Source organism: Erinaceus europaeus, chromosome 12 (genome assembly GCF_950295315.1).
Source record: "Erinaceus europaeus chromosome 12, mEriEur2.1, whole genome shotgun sequence".
In the NCBI taxonomy this organism is placed as follows: Eukaryota; Metazoa; Chordata; class Mammalia; order Eulipotyphla; family Erinaceidae; genus Erinaceus; species Erinaceus europaeus.
Genome location: NC_080173.1, coordinates 84,242,009 through 84,262,406, shown reverse-complemented (window position 1 = coordinate 84,262,406; position 20,398 = coordinate 84,242,009). Strand labels below are relative to the sequence as shown.

At 43.6% G+C, this 20,398-nt stretch overlaps 1 protein-coding gene across 1 annotated transcript in view; it reads right to left on the bottom strand.

Annotated features, from left to right (window-relative positions):
- The window catches only part of NUP88 (nucleoporin 88), a 36,804-nt gene extending 16,496 nt beyond the window's left edge, over positions 1–20,308 (bottom strand). Inside the window, exons 1-7 of the mRNA XM_007521285.3 lie at positions 19,971–20,308; positions 14,173–14,342; positions 11,723–11,848; positions 9,632–9,718; positions 6,549–6,725; positions 3,886–4,072; positions 734–881 (exon numbers count right to left, since the gene is read on the bottom strand). Coding sequence (XP_007521347.1) covers positions 734–881; positions 3,886–4,072; positions 6,549–6,725; positions 9,632–9,718; positions 11,723–11,848; positions 14,173–14,342; positions 19,971–20,270 — 1,195 coding nt within the window. The 5' untranslated portion in view covers positions 20,271–20,308. The remainder of the gene's footprint in view (positions 1–733; positions 882–3,885; positions 4,073–6,548; positions 6,726–9,631; positions 9,719–11,722; positions 11,849–14,172; positions 14,343–19,970) is intronic.
- Between the last annotated feature and the right edge of the window lie 90 nt (positions 20,309–20,398).

The window sequence follows — 20,398 nt, the reverse complement described above, 5'->3', positions numbered from 1 at the left end:
GGAATGTGTGTGCCCCGCCAGGTATACTACCACCTGGTCCCCACAAATAATCTTTTTTCACCACAAACTGATAATCCTTGTGGTAACGTTTCCAATATCCTGCCTAAAGCATCTGAAAGGTCAGGACTGTGAGACCCAGCTCTCATCGTCTGCCTTTGTACCCAAATCAAGATCAAGTGAGCTTTGCCTTTTGCTCCCTAGGAAGCCTCTGTTCTCCTGAACTCTCCTCAGGCCAGTTTCCATTTTTTAAAAGATTTATCCATACACTTATTAATGAGTGATAGATGAGAAAGAGAGCCAAAGCATCACTGTGGCACACGTGCTGAGGACTGAAGTTTGGACCTCATGCTTGAGAGTCCAATGCTGTATCCACTGTGTCACCTCCGAGACCATCGGTCCAACTTTCTATTCAATTCTTCTGTCTTCACTAGGGCTTTCACTGCTCCAAGTCAACTTTTGCAGACAGAGTCAGAAAGAGAGAAGGAAAAATACTATAGTACCAGAGCTTCCTCCAGTGTAGTGGGAGCCGGGCTTGAACAGTGTGTCTGACAGAGCAGGCACAGTGTGCCTGTGTCTGACAGAGCAGGCACACCCACCACCCAAGGTGAGCTATCTGAGCAGCAGTCCGGCTTCTAAAGGCTAAAACCACACAGCGAATAAAAGCTGAGCAATCTGTGATAGTTTTAGTGTACGTATGATGAGATAAGATAAATAAATTTAGTGGCTACTTTACCTCTGTGTAGTCTGATTGGACAGGAAAAATCAGAATCAAAGGGATCATCCTCTCCTGATGTCAATTTCAGGGCAAGTTCCAACTCAACACACTCAAATACATACAGAGAAGGAATGAGATCAATCCTGGAATCCCAGGACTTTTCTGACTGTTGAAGGGGAAAAAAAGTAGCTTTGTTTTTTCACATTTATTTCAAAATATACACAACTGAAAACAGAAGCAAAAAAGCAGAATCAGTGGCAAGTGGCAGGACAGTGGCCCAGTGGGCACAGCACAGTCCTGGGTGGGATCCCTGGCATCCAGTAACTGGACAGCACCCAGTGAAGCAGCACTCTTTCACGTGTCTTTTTCTCTCATAAAGTGAATCAATCTTGAGGGAAGGGGGGCTGAAATCAAATTATCCTTAATTTGATCCCCCAATTCTACTATTATCTAACAGTTATTCTTGTTATTTCTTTTTAAAACATTTAATTTTTTTTCTTTCTTTCATCCTGAGATATTGAGAAGGGAGGGGGAGACTAGGAGGCAGGGGGAGAGAGAGAAGGAGACAGACAGATAGACACTTAAGGCCTTGTTTCACCCTTTGTGAAGTTCCTCCCCCTCAGGTGGGGACTGGGGGCCCAGGCCTGGGTAGCTGTGCACGGTAATGTGTGAGCTCCACCAGGTGTGCTACCACCCTTCGTCTGTTACTCTTTTTAAAAAGTCTCTCTTTTGTTAGGAGACATTTAATTTAGAGAACCAGTTATGTGATTCAAAGTTTCATATTTTTGGGTGGGGGTAGATAGCATAATGGTTATGTAAAAATACTCCCATGCCTGAGGCTCCAAAGTCCCAGGTTCAATCCCCTGTACCACCATAAGCCAGAGCTATGCAGTGCTCTGATGTTTCTGTCTTTCTCTCTCAAAAATAAAATAAATAAAATACTTTAAAAAAGAACTATTGGCAAAGCACAAGGACCGGCATAAGGATCCCGGTTCGAACCCCAGCTCCCCACCTGCAGGGGAGACGCTTCACAGGCGGTGAAGCAGGTCTGCAGGTGTCTATCTTTCTCTCCTCCTCTCTGTCTTCCCCTCCTCTCTCCATTTCTCTCTGTCCTATCCAACAACAACAACAATAATAACTACAACAATAAAACAACAAGGGCAACAAAAGGGAATAAATAAATAAAATAAATATTTAAAAAATTAAAAAAAAAAAAGAACTATTGGGCGGGCAGTAGCACAGTGGGTTAAGCGCACATGGCGTAAAGCACAAGGACTGATATAAGGATCCTGGTTTGAGCCCCCGGCTCCCCACCTGAAGGGGGGTCGCTTCACAGGCGGTGAAGCAGGTCTGCAGGTGTCTGTCTTCCTCCCCACCCCGTCTTCCCCTCCTCTCTCCATTTCTCTGTCCTATCCAACAACAATGACAGCAATAACAATAACAACAATAAACAAAGGCAACAAAAAGGAAAAAAAAAAGTAGCCACCTCCAGGAGCAGTGGATTTGTAGTGCAGGCACCAAGCCCCAGCACTAACCCCAGAGGCAAAAAAAGGGGGGAAGGGGAGTTGGGCGGTAGCACAATGGGTTAAGCAAAGCGCATAAGGATCCTGGTTGGAGTGCCCAGCTCCCTACCTGCAGCACCAGCAGGGAGGTTGTTTTACAGAGGGTGAAGCAGGTCTGCAGGTGTCTCTCCCCCCACCCCACGTCTTCTCCTCCCTTCTCCATTTCTCTCTGTCCTATCCAACAATGAATGACATCAATAACAACAATAAAACAAGGGCAACAAAAGGGAATAAATGTTAAAAAAAAAAAAAAAGAACTATCTCTTTAAAATATAGATATTTCTCAGAGGGAGAAAGAGTTTCACACAAGACAAATAGAGCACCACTCTGGTCCACACAGTGCCAGGGACTAAAGTAGGACCCACAGCCATACAAGTTTGAGATCAACTATCATTTGAGCTATTTCCACAGCTGCCAAAGGTTCTTCATATCTAACACCAAAGGCTACTACTACAGATTGGTGGGCCAGGCTGAGCTGGACACCTTCTAATGTCATTCTTTTAATTTATATTTTTAAACTACAAGGTTTGTTTTTTTTTTTTTTCATGCCTCTGTCTCTTTCTTTTAAAAGATTTATTTTATTTATATATTTTTTTGCCTCCAGGGTTATTGCCGGGGCTGGTGCCTGCACCATGAATCCACTGCTCCTGGAGGCCATTTTTTCCCCTTCTGCTACCCTGGTTGTTTTACCACTGTTGTGGTTATTATTATCGTTGTTATTGATGTCATTGTTGTTGTATAGGACAGAGAGAAATGGAGAGAGAAGAGGAAGACAGAGAGGGGGAGAGAAAGATAGACACCTACAGACCTGCTTCACTGCCTGTGAAACGACTCCCCTGCAGGTGGGGGGCCGGGGGCTCGAACCGGGATCCTTCAGCCAGTCCCAGCGCTTAGCGCCATGTGCGCTTAACCCGCTGTACTACCACCCGACCCCTTTAAAAGATTTATTATGAGAGTCAGGGTATGACTGGCAATGTAATGCCAGTAATCGAGCTCAGGACTTCATGCTTTCAAGTCCAATGCTCTAGTTACTGTGGTATTTCCCACGTCACGAGTTTAATTTCTAAAATATCCAAAGGGGCCAACACAAACTAAGACTCAACTCTTTTTTTCATCAGTGCTCTGGGGTGATTTTTCAGAAAAAAAGAGAGGTAGAAAGAGATGGGAAAGACACCACAGCACCAAAGCTTCCTCTAATGTGGTGGGGGCTGATTTTAAACCCAAGACATACACTTGGCAGAGCTGATGCACCAAGATAGGTGCAGTATCTTGCTCACCCAATTTCTGATTGGAATGTGTGTGTGTGTGTGTGTGTGTGTGTGTGTATACATATATATATATATATATATATATATATATATATATATATATATATATATATATATATATATGTACATGAAAGACAGGAGGAGAGAGAGAGAACCAGGTATCACTCTGGTACATGTGCTGCCAGGGACTGAACTCAGGATCTCATGCTTGAGTGTCCAATTCCTTATCCACTGTGCCACTTCCCGGACCACCCAATTCCTGATGCATTAAACATTCATGCGGACCCAGAACTATAGTAGGTTTTGAAAATAGCAATATAACCAGAGTAGCATGACTTACGGTCTGATCATCATCTTCTTCCCCTTCCAGCACAACACAGTGATACAGCATTCCTGATTCCGTAGCGATCACCAAGATGTTGGGGACGCATGGTAAGCAGAGTATAGCACAAGCATCATAACCATAGTTATCTTCAGCTGCAGGATGCATGGGTAGTGGACCTAACAACTTTGCAACAGTCCCAGGGCTGAAGAAAGAAAAGAAGCATACTTGGGAGATGCTGACAGAAAGGAACCATGTCCAACCTCTGAATTTTTTTTTCCATTTTGTCTTACTTTGCTATTATTACTACCCCTCCACCCCTTGTAACCACAGGAAAGGAACCCTATGTAACAGTCTAAAAAGTCTATATTCCCAGACTGGCAAGATAGCTTCTATAGACAGTTCAGGTGCTGTCATGGACCAAGTTCCAGACCACCCCCTCCTAAACACACACACAAGTTATAGTATTGTGGTTTTTTGTTTTTTTTTTAAACCAGCACTGCTCAACTCTGGTTTACTTGTTGCAGGGGATTAAACCTGGGATTTTGGAGCCTCAGGCACAAGAGTCTTTTGCATAACCATTATGCTATCTCCCACCCTTCCCCCCCCCCCCCTTGTGGTGCATTTGTCTATTTGAAAAAGCTGGCCTGGAGCAGTGAAGTCCCAGTGATGACAAAAAAAAAAAAAAAAAAAAAAAAAAAAACCACCAGCAGCAATATTTTCCCCATGTCTCTATTTTTTCTCTTTTGCACTCAATTTCCACCTCTCACATGCTTCTCAACTGAAGGTCATTTTTGTCCCTGAAGAAGCACTGGCAATGTCTGAAGACATGCTTGTTTGCCACACTGAAGGAAGGAGAAGGCTACTGGCATTTAGTGGACAGAGACCAGAGATGCTGCTGAATGACCAAGCATAGACCAGCCCCTGAACTCTTTCAACAGTGTCATGTGGTAGTGCGTTTGCTTTGTCATAAGTGTGACCCAAGTTCAAGACTGGGCCCCACAACTCTGAAGGAAGCTTCTGTGTTGTGGTGTCACTCTCAATTTGAGGGGGAAATATGTATGGAAAGTTCAACAGCTGAAAACCCAGCTCCTACAGTCGAGGAAGTGGCACAGTGGGCAGAGTGTTGGACTCATAAGCATAAGGTTCTGAGTTCAATCCCTCACAACTCATATGCCAGAATGATGCTCTGGTCCTCTCTTCCTCTCATTCTCATGAATAAATACGGTTGGGGAGATAGCATAAGAGCATAATGGTTATGCATGAAGACTTTCAAGCTTATTGCATCTTTGAACACTTATTTAAAAATTAGTCTAGGGAGCTAGGGACATAACATAAAGGTCATGCAAAAGGACTTTGATGCCTAAGGTTTGTAAGATCCAGGTTCAATCCCAAGCACCACTATAAGAGGTGAGCAGTGCTCTGGTAAAATTTAAAAAAATAGAAGAAAAAAAAATGAATATGGTACCAAATTTACTATGGTCTATGCCTTCACTTCACTGAAGCAATTCTGTAGCAAAGGTCACAAAAAGACTGCTGCTGCTAAATCCAAAGTGCATCCGACTCGCTGTAGTTAGTTGTACTAGTTGACGATCTGTAGAAAGTAGCTTTATCCTCCCGGGATGCTTCCTTTAATTCCCACAGAACACTAGCGACTATAAACATCCCCTCCTTTTTCTTTCTTTCTTTTTTGATAAAGAGGCAGAAAATAAGAGAGACGTAGTCCAGTAGGTGGCACAGTGCACAAAGTGCTGGGTTCTGAAGCATGATGTCCCGAGCTTGGTCCCCGGCAGCACATGCTCTGAGCCAGACTGATGTTCTGGTTCTCTCCCCGCACTTAGCCCTTTCATGATTAAATAACTAAGTTTGGGGGGGAGAGGAAGAGGAAGAGAGAGGATGAAAGAGATCACAACACTGAAGCTTTCTTCAGTGAGGTGGGGGCCTGGCTGACACCTGGCTCACACACAGCTAAGCAGTGCATGATGCAAAATGACCTCTTTTGCTGGCCCCTTGACTTCTTCAGTCATCATATGTCTCCTTCTCCTGGGTTTTCACTATCTGTTATCACTAGTGTAGCATCTTTTTTTTTTTTGCCATTAGGGCTATTTCTGGGGCTTGATGCATGCATGAGGAATCCACGCTCTCTACAGGCAATTTTTTTTTCTATTTTATTTGATAGGACATAGAGAAATTGAAGAGAGGAGGGGGGAGATAAGAGACGGAGAGAGATAGACACCTGGAGACCTGCTTCATTGCTCATGAAGCATTTCCCCTGCAGGAGGGAACAGGGGTTTGAACTTAGGTCCTTGGCGCACTTTGCACTTAACTGGGTGCACTGCAGTATCTTTTCATGTATATGTTTAATTTTTCTCTCTAGCTAAGACACAAAACACCAGATCACCATGTCTAGCTATCCTTATGGTATCCTGTACCTGTAAAATACACAATGAACACTTTTGTAGAAAATAAACTGTTTTAACTTCAATGATTATCCAAATAGTCCATCGGACTCACCCAAACAATGTGAAGAAAATAAAGGTTAATTATTTTTCTCTGAAGCATTTAAGAAAGCCATTGATAGACTACAACACTTTCACAAATTCAAAAACACAAACCCCAAGTTTAACTGTATGAAGTATAAGCTGGGCTTTCATTTCAAATGGGTTAGCTCCTTGACTTACCTGTGTAACAGACTAATATATGTAAGGAAAGTCTCCCCATTCTCATATAAGATGTATAGGGGGTATGCCACTATTTCATCTTTGCTTTTTTGTCCAAATGTATTCTTCGAGACTGCTGTCAATGGCCCAAAATCAAACGCAACTGCTGTCTCTCCTAGAGACGCAGTATATGTCCTTCTGGAAAGAGATTTTAAAACAAACTTATTGAAAAGAAAAAATGTCTAACAATAGGAGGCAGAAACAGAAACTGCATTCAATGGAATGAGAAGACAAAAAACTACAATTATGGGGGCTGGGTGGTGGCACAACTGCTTAAGTGCAAACCCTACAGTGTGCAAGGATCCGGGTTCAAGCCCCTGGTCTCCACCTGTAGGAGGGACGCTTTTACAAGTAGTGGATAAGGTGTCTATCATCCCCTCCCCTCTCAATTTCTGGTGTCTCTATCTAATAAATAAATTTTTTAAACCCTACAATTATGAAGAATGTTCAAAAACACTGGAAAATGGTGTATTGCACCAAAGTAACAGACTCAGGGCTAGGTCCCTAGGTTCAGGTCCTGGAGCATGACGGTGGGGGAGGGCCTAGTAGGGGGTTAGAGTGTTATGCAGAAAACTGAGAAATGTCACATGTGTGCCAACTACTGTGTTTACTGTTGACTGTAAACCATTAATCCTAGTAATTTTTTTTTAAAAAAAACTAGAAAATATTGGGGGTCGGGCGGTGGCGCAGTGGGTTAAGCGCATGTGGCACAAAGCGCAGGGACCAGCGTAAGGATCCCGGTTCGAGCCCCCGGCTCCACACCTGCAGGGGAGTCGCTTCACAGGTGGTGAAGCAGGTCTGCAGGTGTCTATCTTTCTCTCCCCCTCTCTGTCTTCCCCATCTCTCTCCATTTCTCTCTGTCCTATCCAACAACGAATTGCGTCAACAAGGGCAATAATAATAACCACAACGAAGCTACAACAAGGGCAACAAAAGGGGGGGGGGAAATGGCCTCCAGGAGCGGTGGATTCATGGTGCAGGCACTGAGCCCAGCAATAACCCTGGAGGAGGAAAAAAAAAAAAAAAAAAACTAGAAAATATTAAGTGAAAGTAATTCATAAAATTATACAGTACTAATTTAATTTTAAATAGTTCAAATATTTACTAAGTAACTACTCTGTGTCAGACAGTTAAAGGTTCTAGAAGGTAACTGAGTTGACATAAAAGTCATGATGCATTTTTTACACAGAAAAACAGAGAAGGAAGAGTCGGGCAGTAGCACAGCTGGCTAAGCGCAGGTGGCGCAAAGCCGCAGGGACCGGCATAAGGATCCCGGTTCGAGCCCCTGGTCCCCCACCTGCAGGGGAGTCAGTTCACAAGCAGTGAAGCAGGTCTGCAGGTGTCTATCTTTCTCTCCCCCTCTGTCTTCCCCTCCTCTCTCCATTTCTCTCTGTCCTATCCAACAACAACCACATCAATCATAACTATAGCAATAAAACAACAATGGCAACAAAAGGGAATAAATAATAAATAAATATTTAAAAAAAAGAAGAAAAACAGAGAAGGGTGGGGGTAGATAGCATAAGGTTATGCAAGCAGACTCTCATGCCTGAGGCTCCAAAGTCCCAGGTTCAAGCCCCAAGACCACCATAAGCCAGAGCTGAACAGTGTTCTGGTAATAAAAAGATAAATTTATTAAATTAAATTAAAAGTAAAAAAAGAAAAACAGAGAAAAAAGGGGCCAGGTGGTGGTGCACCTGGTTGAGCACACGTTATAATGCGCAGGGACCCGGGTCGAGCCCCCAGTCCCCGCCTACAGGGGGAAGGCTTTGCGAGTGGTGAAGCAGTGAGCAGTGCTGCAGGTATCTGTTTCCCCCTCTCTATCACCCCCTTCCCTCTAGATTTCTGGCTGTCCCTATCCAATAAATAAAATAAATATAATTTTTTTTAAAAGATAAAAAATACATTATGACTTTTCCAACAACCCAATACATCAATGAATTAGATGAAGGTGCTATTCTCCTGCTAAGGGACATAGACAGAAAAATGAAGACATAACAGAGTTTGAGAATGGTGTTATGAAGAAAGGTATGGTACGAAGTGCTACACTTCAGAATAGGTGGTTTAGAAAAGACTGACTTTTTCCAACTCTGACACCATCTCCCCAGACAATACCTTGTGTCCACCTGCATGTGAGCTGTCAGACTCAGGCAAAAATTAAGTAAAGCCATGGCCCCTTGGAATAAATATACTTAAAATAGGCCTACTAGCTTTTTCCAGAATGGAAACCCCAAATCTTCATCTGCAATATTCTTGCCTTTAGGTTCATGATTATTTAACAGTTTGTTCTGCTTTATATCTTAACTGTTTTCCAGACACCATGTTTCAGATGCTGCCATGATGCCAACCTGACTTCCCTGAGCGGACAATCCTACCAATGTGTTCTGGAGCCTCACCTCCCCAGACCCCTGCCCATTAGGGAAAGAAGACAGGCTGGGAGTATGGATCAACCTGCCAACACCTATGTTCAGCAAGGAAGCAATTACAGAAGCCAGACCTTCCACCTTCTGCACCCCATAGTGATCCTGGGTTCACTGAGGGTTAAAGAAAAGGAAAGTTTTCGGGGGGAAAGGGGAGAGGAGGAGTGGGATTGGGAGTTCTGGTGTTGGGAACTGTGTGGAATTGTACCCCTCTTATCCTATGGTCTTGTCAATATTTCCATTTTATAAATTAAAAAAAAAAGATTTAAAAGACTTTAATAGGTAATAATATGAGCAAAAATCTGAAGCAAATAAAGGAGCAAGCTTGTGGTGAAATGGAGAAAAGGTAGAGGTAGGGACACATGCAGAGACTGAAAGATGAGAAGGTAGCAGACATCTGCAGAGTGGCCAGGATAAATGGACGTGGAGAGGCAAGGGACAGGTCTGTAGGTGCTTGTGGGTGACACTAGAGTTAAAGCTCATAACAACGACTGCATTTGCTCTACTGAATTCAGTCCCTAGAATTCCATGTGCCAGAGTGATGCTCTGGCTCTGTCTTTATCTCTCTAATGTTAATAAAGAAATCTTTAAAAAGCAAAACAAACAACAACAAAAAAACCTTACCCTTTATTTAGTATTAGACTTTCTTCTTCTGCTTCTGAAAGTACAATGACCTTAATTGGTGTCTGTGGCTCACGCAGAGAGTAAATTCTATCAGTTAGAGGAGACAAAAAGAAGCAGTTAAATTTTCTTTCATTTGCTCATACTTTTCTCTTCATCTAGAAAGTTCTTGAGAATTTTCCTACTAGTTTTCACAACTATTTCTTTTGACAGAGATCTTGCTGTTACTGACAAAGCAGCCTACTTCATCTGTTTGTCTTTGTGTTATTTGTTGTCCTAGGGCTTCATCACTCTGGCTAGACTTCCTCAGAAATATAGACAGAGGGAGGAAAGATACCAACATGTTATTAACATGTGCACTCAACCAGGTGAGCCACCATCCAGCCCCAGAGATACCAAAACATTAAAACTTCCAGTGGGTGCTGGGCTCAGCTACATCACGCTCACTATCCAGGTGAGCTACCTTGCCAGACCTCATCTGTTCTTTGATTCCTGACGTGACAGAAGTCTACTCTGCACCCTACCACCTATCTCTAGCTTATGAAGTAAATTAAATACATTAAAATTAAAATGCAAATAAATGAAGCAGCACATTAAGGGGAAATGATCTTTTGCCCTGAAAAGCCAGTGGGGTTCAAACTTAGGAAATGAGGGGGTGGGTGGTGGCACATGTTATCATGCAGGAGAACCCAGGTTCAAGCCCCTGGTCCCCACCTGCAGGCAGGAGGCTCCACAAGAGGTGGAAAAGTGTTGCAGGTGTGCTCCATGCTCCAGTAGCTCTATCTCTGTCTCACTATTAAAATAAAATTATTTAGAAAAATAATATAAGGAAAAGGAGTATTACATACCTTCTATTTAAAAAGAACCATTAGTGGTCCAGGAGGTAGTGCAATGGATAAAGTGTTCGATTATTAAGTATGAGGTCCCGAGTTCCATCCCAGATATCACATGTGACAGAGTGATAATCTACCTCTCCTCTCTATTCTCTCTCATTAATCCATACATCTTTTCCAGAGCAGTATACTGGCCTACCTCTCATTATGGTGGAATAAAAGCAGTAACTAGGAAAAATGGCTCTTTCTCGCATAAAGATAAATTATTTAAAAACACTAAGATTAAGTGCACATACATGGACACCAGGTTCAAGCCCCTGGCCCCTACCTGTAACGGGAAAACTTTAGGAGTGGTGAAGCAGGGCTCCAGGTCTCTGCCTCTTTCCTTTTCTATCTGACCCTCCCCTCTCCATTTCTCTATCTATCCAATTAAAAAACAAAAACCTAAGAACCCAGGGGTGGCACAGTGGCTACAACAATGGACTTGAATGTATAAGGTCCTGAATTCAATTTCCAATACTGTGTATGCCACAGTGATAATATGGTTTTCTCTCATGTTAATAAATATTAATAAATATTTGTTTTTTAAATGAGTCCGAGAGAATAATATGGGAGTAGTGTAGGCTTGCATGTCTGACTGCCAGAGGTCTCAGTCTAATCCTTGGCAAGACCATATGGCAAAAGCTGAGCTGTATTCTGGTCTCTCTCTCTCTATCTCATAAAAGCAAGTAAATCTGGGGTTGGGCAGTCAAGCACCCAGTAGAGTACACATCTTCCAGTATTAGAAGACCTAGGTTCAAGTCATCGGTCGCCACTTGTATAGGAGAAGCTTTATGAACTGTGAAGCAGAGCCGCAGCTATCTCTTCCTCTCCCTCTTTCTTATTTGTCTCTGTCTCTGTGAAGGAAATAAAGGGGGGAAAAAAGTAACTGCCAGCAGCAGTGAAGTCAAAGTGCAGGCACCAAGTTCCAGTGATAATGCTAGTGGCAAAAAAATAAATAACCTTATTACTATCCCATATTGGAAAATTATTCCAACAATATGTATAGGTCATACCAGCAATGTGTGGCTACAACAGAAGTTAAAGCAGGAATATAATTGGGAGAGTCAAGCAATTTTTATGGCTGAAAGTGGGTTACTAGTCATCATATATAGAATCTCAACATCCAATGATCAGTGTGTGTCTCGTGCTCATAACTGGCAAACAGAAGTAGCTTCACACTCACAGAGAGCTAGCTACAGATGAGAAAAATAAAGTTTACCTTATCACACTGTCTGACGTTAACAGCACTATGTGAGGGTCCAACGTTTCACTCGGATACCAGGCAACATGCTTTAGAGTCAGAGATGGGGAACTGGTGAAAAATCTCTCAGCAACTGGAGTGGTACTAAAATAAAGACAATATTTTTCTAAAATAGTTGTAGAACTTAAAATACATTTTAACACACTTTGCTTTTCCTTTCCTTTAAATTCCTTTCTCCTAAATCCTAAGAGACACTGAAAACATCCATTCAATCAACACATTATAATCAAAATAAAGATATCTCCTAAGCTATAGAATTTTACATTGTATTTTTAAAAATATTTATTCCCTTTTGTTGCCCTTGTTGTAGTTATTATTGTTGTTGTTATTGATGTCATGTCATTGTTGTCGATGTTGTTGTTGGATAGGACAGAGAGAAGTGGAGAGAAAAGGGGAAGACAGAGAGGGGGAGAGAAAGATAGACACCTGCAGACCTGCTTCACTGCTTGTGAAGCGACTGCCCTGCAGGTGGGGAGCCGGGGCCTCTAACTGGGATCCTTATGCCGGTCCTTGCGCCTAGCGCCACATGTGCTTAACCCACTGGGCTACCGCCTGACTCCCCTACATTGTACAAGTGATTCTAGATATAATATCTTAACTGACTGTTTATTTATTTATTTATTTTTGCCTCCAGTTTCGGTGCCTGCGCTACAAATCCACTGCTCCTGGAGACCATTTTTTCTCTTTTGTTGCCCCTCCCCTTTTTAATCATTATTAATGATAATTAATAATTAATAATATTGTTTTAATGTTGCTATTGCTGTTATTGTTGTTGGATAGGACAGAGAGAAATTGAGAGAGGAGGGGAAGACAGAGAGAAGAGAAAGACAGACACATGCAGACCAGCTTCATCACTTATGAAACGACCCCCTGCAGGTGGGGGAACCGGGGGCTCGAACCAGGATCCTTATGCAGGTCCTCGCACTTGGTGCCATGTGCACTTAACCCACTATGCTACTGCTTTGGCCCCACTCTTTCTGTTCTTTACAGGAAGCTACAAGAGGACATACAACTATTCCTGTTATAAAAAATAAGCTAAGAGATTTAGAAAGGGAGCGACCACCTATAAGTTGTGGACCTACTAGCAGACTTCTACCTTATGCTCTTTTCAGATGATTTTTCAAACTTTCACTTTTCTGGAGTTGGTTAAAAAAATTATACACACACACTTATTTAAACTCAGAAGTTGTCTGGTGCACACAAACTGTTTTTATTTCATTATTACTTTTTTATCTTTATTTATTTGTTGGATAGAGACAGTCAGAAATTGAGAGGAAAGGGAGTGATAGAGAGGAAAAGAGACCGAGACACCTGCAGCACTGTTTCACCACTATTTACCCTGCCCCAAGAACTGCTTTTAAGAAGCCTTCAGGATGGGCAAAATAGCTGACTTAGATAGATGTTGCTTTGCTATGCATGCAAGCCAGGCTTAAGGCCAACCTCCACCATACCGGGGAAGGTTTTAATGCTGTAGTTTCTTTCCCTGTGTGTCTTTGTCTCTGTCTGTCTTAAAAAGTCAGTCCAGAGTGCTGAAACATTTTGGTGAAGACCTTAAAAAAAAAAGTCAAGGGAGGCAGGCTGTGCGCAGCAGGTTAAGTGCAGGTGGTGCAAAGTGCAAGGACCAGCGGAAAGATCCCGGTTTGAGCCCCCAGCTCTCCACGCAGGGGAGTCACTTCACAGGCAGAGAAGCTGGTCTGCAAGTGTCCATCCTTCCCCCACTCTGTCTTCCCCACCTTTCTCCATTTCTCTGTCTTATCCAACAATGACGACATTAATAACAATAATGATAACTACAACAATAAATCAAGGGCAACAAAAGGGAAAAAATATATATATAAACAGTCAAGTTTTCTGATGCCTACCTGAAAATATGACCTGACTTCCAATGAGGCAAAAATGTGATCATTTGGACAGATTAATAGCACAAGAACACATATACTATAAACATTAACAATGCAGGAAGGCAATCTGAAGGTCATCTCTAATATGCCAATAGAAGTATTGTATATGTACTTTAAGAATCACTAGTCTTGGGTGGGAGTAGACAGCATATTGGTTATGCAAAGAGACTCTCATGTGTGAGGCTCCAAAGCCCTAGGTTCAATCACCTGTACCACCATCAGCCAGAGCTGATCAGTCATCTTGTGGTAATTAAATAATAATAAATTAATTTAAAAAAAAGAGTCACTAGTTTTGAACAATGTTCTGTCATGTGCAACAAATGATAAAAATACGTGGTTCGGGCGGTGGCTCAGTGGTAAAGCTTTGGAATCTCAAGCATGAGGTCCCGAGTTCGATCTCTGGCAGCACATGTGCCACAGAGTGATGTCTGGTTCTTTCTCTCTCTTCTTATCGTTCTCATAAATATTTTAAAAAATTACACAAATACTAAATGAAATAAAACTTACCTACAATTAACTGTTGATTTTCCACCTTCAAATTCAGAATTCTTCCCCCATCTCTTAGGTAATTCTAATACCATAAGTCCTTTTACTCCTATAAGTGCTACGTGATGTTGTGTTGGACTTAATAAGACTTGATAGATTTCAAACAGAGGTGGATTTATGCAAAGTAATCTCTGGAATTTAAAGCAAACTGGTCAAAACAGTTCATTTTAACGCACATGTTATTTGCTAGTCATTTTTACCATTTAAATTGCAATGTTATATAAAATGCATCAATTTCTGTTAATCATAAATGCCATGCATAGTTCCCCTCCTACAAGTCCACCCCTGCCTACTGAGTTCAGTCTCAACTCTCTACCGTTCCCCACTTATAATTTACATTCTGACCAGATTTAAATCAAACTTCTGGGACCCACCAAGATTTGTTTCTATAACAAAATAGGTGTTCTTTTTGGTTCTTCCTGCAATGCCCCCACAGTCCTTTATTTAAATGGTTAATACATTCTTGGATATTTACTTTCTGCCTATGAAAAGATCTGTTGTTACACAGTCAGAGTTAAGTTCATTTTTATTGAAGCTGTAGCATGTATGCTCTGGCTAATTCTAGTTTAGCTGCCTTTTACTGACTCATTCCACACAACTATGAACTACTTGAGCTCTTCCATCTCTGAATGAAAACTCTGAATTCATAGCACAATACGTGGCATACTGATGACACTATGCTTTAGTAAAAGAAATAAAGAACTTGTAAGGGCTGAGGAGAAAGCTCTGAAGTCCCAGGTTTAATACCCAACACCACCACATGTCAGAGGTGACAGGTGCTCTGGTCTCTCTCACTCAAACAAAAATAATAAATAAATTATTAAAATAAGACTTTTTAAGTACTGGGGCTAGGTGGTGGGATACCTGGTTAAATGCATGTATTTCCAAGCACAAGAACCCAGGTTCAAGCCCCCAGTCCCCATATGCAGGGGGAAAGCTTCATGAGTGGTGAAGCAGTGCTGCAGGTGTCTCTTTCTCTCCTCTATCTCCCTCTCAATTTCGTTTTGTTCTAGCAAAGTAAAAAAAAAAAAAAGGAACTTGTAAGTATTAATAAATGATAATATGTAATTTATAATTACTGTGACATTAAAATAGCACAAGGCAGAGACTGCCTTCAAGAACTTCAGTAGTGAACAGAATACTACTCTACTGGGCCAGGGAGTGGCACGGTGGATAAGAATACTGCTTTACCTATGCAAGCTGAGTATGAAGCACCGACTGATAACCTTTTGTCCCAGCGTCATATGCCCTCAAAAAAAATTCACTACCGGGTGGCCTGGGAAGTGGTGCAGTGTTGGACTGCAAGCATGAAGTCTTGACTTTAATCCCCAGCATCTCATGTGCCAGAGTGGTGCTCTGGTTTGCCATCTCTCATTAATACATAATCAAAGTTTGTTTTTTTTTTACTTTATTTATCCATTCATTTACTGGAGAAAGACAGAGAAACTGAGAGGGGAGGGCGTGACAGAGACAAAGAAAAGACACCTGCAGTACTGCTTCATCACCCCACCTGCAGGCGGGGACGCAGGGCTTGAAGCCAGACCCTCTGAGCACTGTAACACCTGGCCCCAATACATAATTTTTTTAAAAGAGGATTATCGGGTGGGGGTAGATAGCATAATGGTTATGCAAAGAGTCATGCCTGAGGCTCCGAAGTCCTCGGTTCAATCCCCCGCACCACCATAAACCAGAGCCGCAGTGCTCTGGTGTTTCTCTCTGCGTCTTTCTCTCTCTGTATCTCTCTCAAAAATAAAATAAATAAAATACTTAAAAAAAAAACAGGATTATCAGTCTGCTATTTTTTCTTGCCACCGTGGTTACTGCTGGGGCTTGGTGACAGCACTCCGAATCCACTGCTCCTGGTGGTTTCTCTTTTTCTTTCTAATTTATTGGATATGACAGAAATAGAGAAAGGAAGGGGAAACAGAGGAGGGATAAGAAAGATTATCGACCAACAAGGGCAACAAAAGGGAATAAATAAATAAAATAAATATTTAAAAAAAAGTTAAAAAAAAAAAAAGATTATCGACACCTGCAGACCTGCTTCACTACCTGTGAAGCATCCCCCTTGAAGGTGAGTAGTCAGCTCAAACCTGAGTCCTTGCACATGGTAATGTGTGGGCTTCACCAGGTGTGCCACCCTGCCCTCCCCTTCTCTCTCCATCTCTCTCTCTTGCCATATATATATATGCATAGGTTAGAGACAGAAGTTGAGAGGCAAGGGTGAGGTAAGGGGGGGGGGGGTTTGGGCAGTAGCACAGTGGGTTAAGCACACCTGGCGCAAAGCACAACGACCCCCACAAGGATCCCGGTTAGAGGCCCCAGCTCCCCACCTGCAGGGGGCGACCTCACAAGCTGTGAAGCAGGTCTGCAGGTGTTTTTCTCTCCCGGTGCTCCCCTCCTATCTCAATTTCTCTCTATCCTATCCAACATCATCATCAATGGCAACAATAAAAATAATGATAAGGGCAACAAAATGGGGGAAAAAATGGCCTCCAGGAGCAGCGGATTTGTAGTGCAGGTACTGAGCCCCAGCAATAACCCTGTCAGCAATAAAATAAAATGGAGTGAGTGGCCCGGGAGGTGGCACAGTGGATAGGGCTTTGGACTCTCAAGCATGAGGTCCTGAGTTCAATCCCTGGCAGCATGTACCAGAGTGATGTCTGGTTCTTTCTCTCTCTCCTATCATTTCCCATGAAAAAATAAATGAAATCTTTAAAAAGAAAAAAAAAAGGGGGGGGAGTGGGATACCTGCAGCAGCACTGTTTCACTGATCATGAATCTTTCCTCCTGCAGGTGGAGATCAAGGGGCTTGAACCCAGGTCCTTGAGCAGTGTGATGTACGTGCTCAACCAGCTGCACCATCACCTAGCCCCTATACACAGATATATATTTTAAATATATTTATTTTCTCTTTTATTGCCCTTGTTGTTTTACTGTTGTAATTACTATTGTTATTGATGTCATCGTTGTTGGGTAGGTCAGAGAGAAATGGAGAGAGGAGGGGAAGACAGAGGGGGAGAGAAAGACCTGCAGACCTGTTTCACTGCTTGTGAAGCGACTCCCCTGCAGGTGGGGAGCTGGGGGCTTGAACCCGGCTGCTCCATCCGCTGGTCCTTATGCTTTGCGCCACGTGTGCTTAACCCGCTGTATTACCGCCCGACTCCCACAAATATATATATATATTTTTTTCTTCCAGGGTTATTGCTGGGCTCGGTGCCTGCACCATGAATCCACCGCTCCTGGAGGCCTTTTTTCCCCCTTTTTGTTGCCCTAGTTGTTGCAGCCTCGTTGCGGTTATTATTGCCATTGTTGACGTTGCTTTGTTGTTGGATAGGACAGAGAGAAATGGAGAGAGGAGGGGAAGACAGAGAGAGAGGGGAGAAAAAGATAGACACCTGCAGACCTGCTTCACCGCCCGTGAAAAGACTCCCCTGCAGGTGGGGAGCCGGGGGCTCGAACCGGGATCCTTACGCCGGTCCTTGCGCTTTGCACCACGTGCGCTTAATCCACTGCGCCACCGCCCGACCCCCTCCCACAAATATTTTTTTAGTTCACTTCTACTGCTATTGATACTGTTTCTCCTCTTTCAACCACCTGAAATTTCTTTCCCCCTACTTTTAAAAATAAACCATGAGATTGCAAATGTACTGATTACTCTTTCTTTAAATTTATTTATTTTCCCTTCTGTTGCCCTTGTTGTTTTATTGTTATAGTTATTGATGTTGTCATTGTTGGATATGACAGAGAGAAATGAAGAAAGGAAGGGGAAGACAGAGAGGGGGAGAGAAAGACACCTGCAGACCTGCTTCACCACTTGCGAAGCGAGACACCCCTGCAGGTGGGGAGCCGGGGGCTCGAACCGGGATCCTTACACGGGTCCTTGCGCTTTGCGCCACGTGCACTTAACCAGCTGCACTACCGCCGACTCCCTTATTTAAAATATTTTCATCCACAAACTTCGTTCGTTAGGTATAAATACACCCATAAAGCAACGTCTGATCACCCAAGTCTAGAAGACTTTCTGACCAGACTCACTTTCGGATACTGTTGAATTATCCAAAATCAAAAATTTTGGGTGTCGGACAGTAGCGCAGTGGGTTAAGCGCATGTGGTGCAAAGCGCAAGACCAGCGTGAGATCCCGGTTCGAGGCCCCGGCTCCCCACTTACAGGGGAGTCGCTTCACAGGTGGTGAAACAGGTCTGCACGTGTCTATCTTTCTCTACCCCTCTGTCTTCTGTTCCTCTCTCCATTTCTCTCTGTCCTACCCAACAACAACATCAATAACAATAATAACCACAACAACGATAAAACAGCAAGGGCAACAAAAGGGGGTGCAAAATAGCCTCCATGAACAGTGGACTCGAGGTGCAGGCACGGAGCCCCAGCAATAATCCTGGAGGCAAGAAAAAATAAAACAAAATTTCCAGCTTTAGGGATGGACTTTCTAAATGGAGGTAGGGGGCTTAGAATCTAGAGGGAATTTCTTCTTCCAAGTCAGGCACGAAGCCGAGGGGTTTCAAAGTCGATTACTTGATGCTTACAATAACTGCAAGGGAAAAACCTGGGATTATCCTTATTTTATGACACCATCATGAAATCGGTTTCTCATGAGCAACCTACTGAAAATAAGTAACTCCACACACTCTATCCCCCAGAGCAGTGCTCAGCTCTAGCTGATGGTGGTGCAGGGGATTGAACCTAGAACTTTGGGGCTTCAGGCAGGAGAGTCTCTTTGCATAACTATTATGCTATCTACCCCTGCCCTACACAAAAATCTTTCTGATGACTTTTTTTTATTATTCATTTTTTAAAAATATTTATTTCCTTTTGTTGCCCTTGTTGTTTTATTGTTGTAGTTATTATTGTTGTTGTCGTTGTTGGATAGGACGGAGAGAAATGGAGAGAGGAGGGGAAGACGGAGAGGAGGAGAGAAAGACAGACACCTGCAGACCTGCTTCACCGCCTGTGAAGCGACTCCCCTGCAGGTGGGGAGCCGGGGTTCGAACCGGGATCCTTATGCAGGTCCTTGCGCTTTGCGCCACCTGCGCTTAACCCGCTGCGCTACAGTCCGACTCCCGATGACTTTCTTTTTTACCAGAGCACACTGCTCAGCTCTGGCTTATGGTGATGTGGGGGAATAAACCTGGGACTTGGGAGTCTCATGCACAAGAGTCTCCTTGCAGACCATTATGCTATCTACCCCACTCCACACTGTACCCCTTAATAAGATTTTTCTTTTTTAAAAAAAAAAATTATTCCCTTTTGTTGCCCTTGTTTTATTGTTGTTGTTACTGATGTGTTGACTAGGACAGAAAGAAATGGAGAGAGGAGGGGAAGACAGAGGGAGAGAAAAAGACACCTGCAGACCTGCTTCACCGCCTGTGAAGTGACTCCCCTGCAGGTGGGGAGCCGGAGGACTCGAACCAGGATCCTGAAGTCAGTCCTTGCGCTTTGCGCCACGAAGCTTTATATTATCATTATGTTCCCCACTGCACTTGCCTCCCAGGTATATTTTTCCGTGGCCCTTCCTACACCGAAAGGGACTAAAAAAAAAAAAAAATTCCGAAGGCACATGCTCCTGTAAATGTTCGACACTGTCGAGGGAACAAGAGTCGTGGAGGTTTCCAGTTAAAGAACGAAAATTAAGAAGCTTTTCTACTCGACACGGGGCACTCTGTCAGGACACACGCATATCCACACAAACACGGGTTCAAGTCCCCGCAGAGGGCCATTTTCGAGTCCAGCACGGCCCTACCTGGTAGTGGGAGAGGGAGGGCTCCTCCCCGCCGCCCAGACCCCGCAGGCGGACGACTAGGAAGGAGCTGCCATCACCGTCCCACAGGAACAGCTCTCCGCCCAGGCCGAAGACCAGGTTCCGCGTCAGCAACTGCGGCGGCAGTCGGGGCGACGAGGGCAATGATGAGGAGACGGCTTTCTCCGGCTCGACTGGGCTCTGGTTTTTCAGTCCTTCGCGGAGCCGCGGGAACACAGCGTGGTTAGGAAGCCAGGTCTGCCACAGCTCAGCATCAGTCACAGGGCCCTCTGCAGCCGCCATCTTGGCCCCGGTGCTCGCCTTCCTCCGGTTGCTCCAGGCCGCCGCTGAGCGCAGCCAATCCGCGGCTAACCGTCCACTACCTCGGCCAATCACTGAGCACGAATGGGAGCGAAAGCCAGGATAGCCTA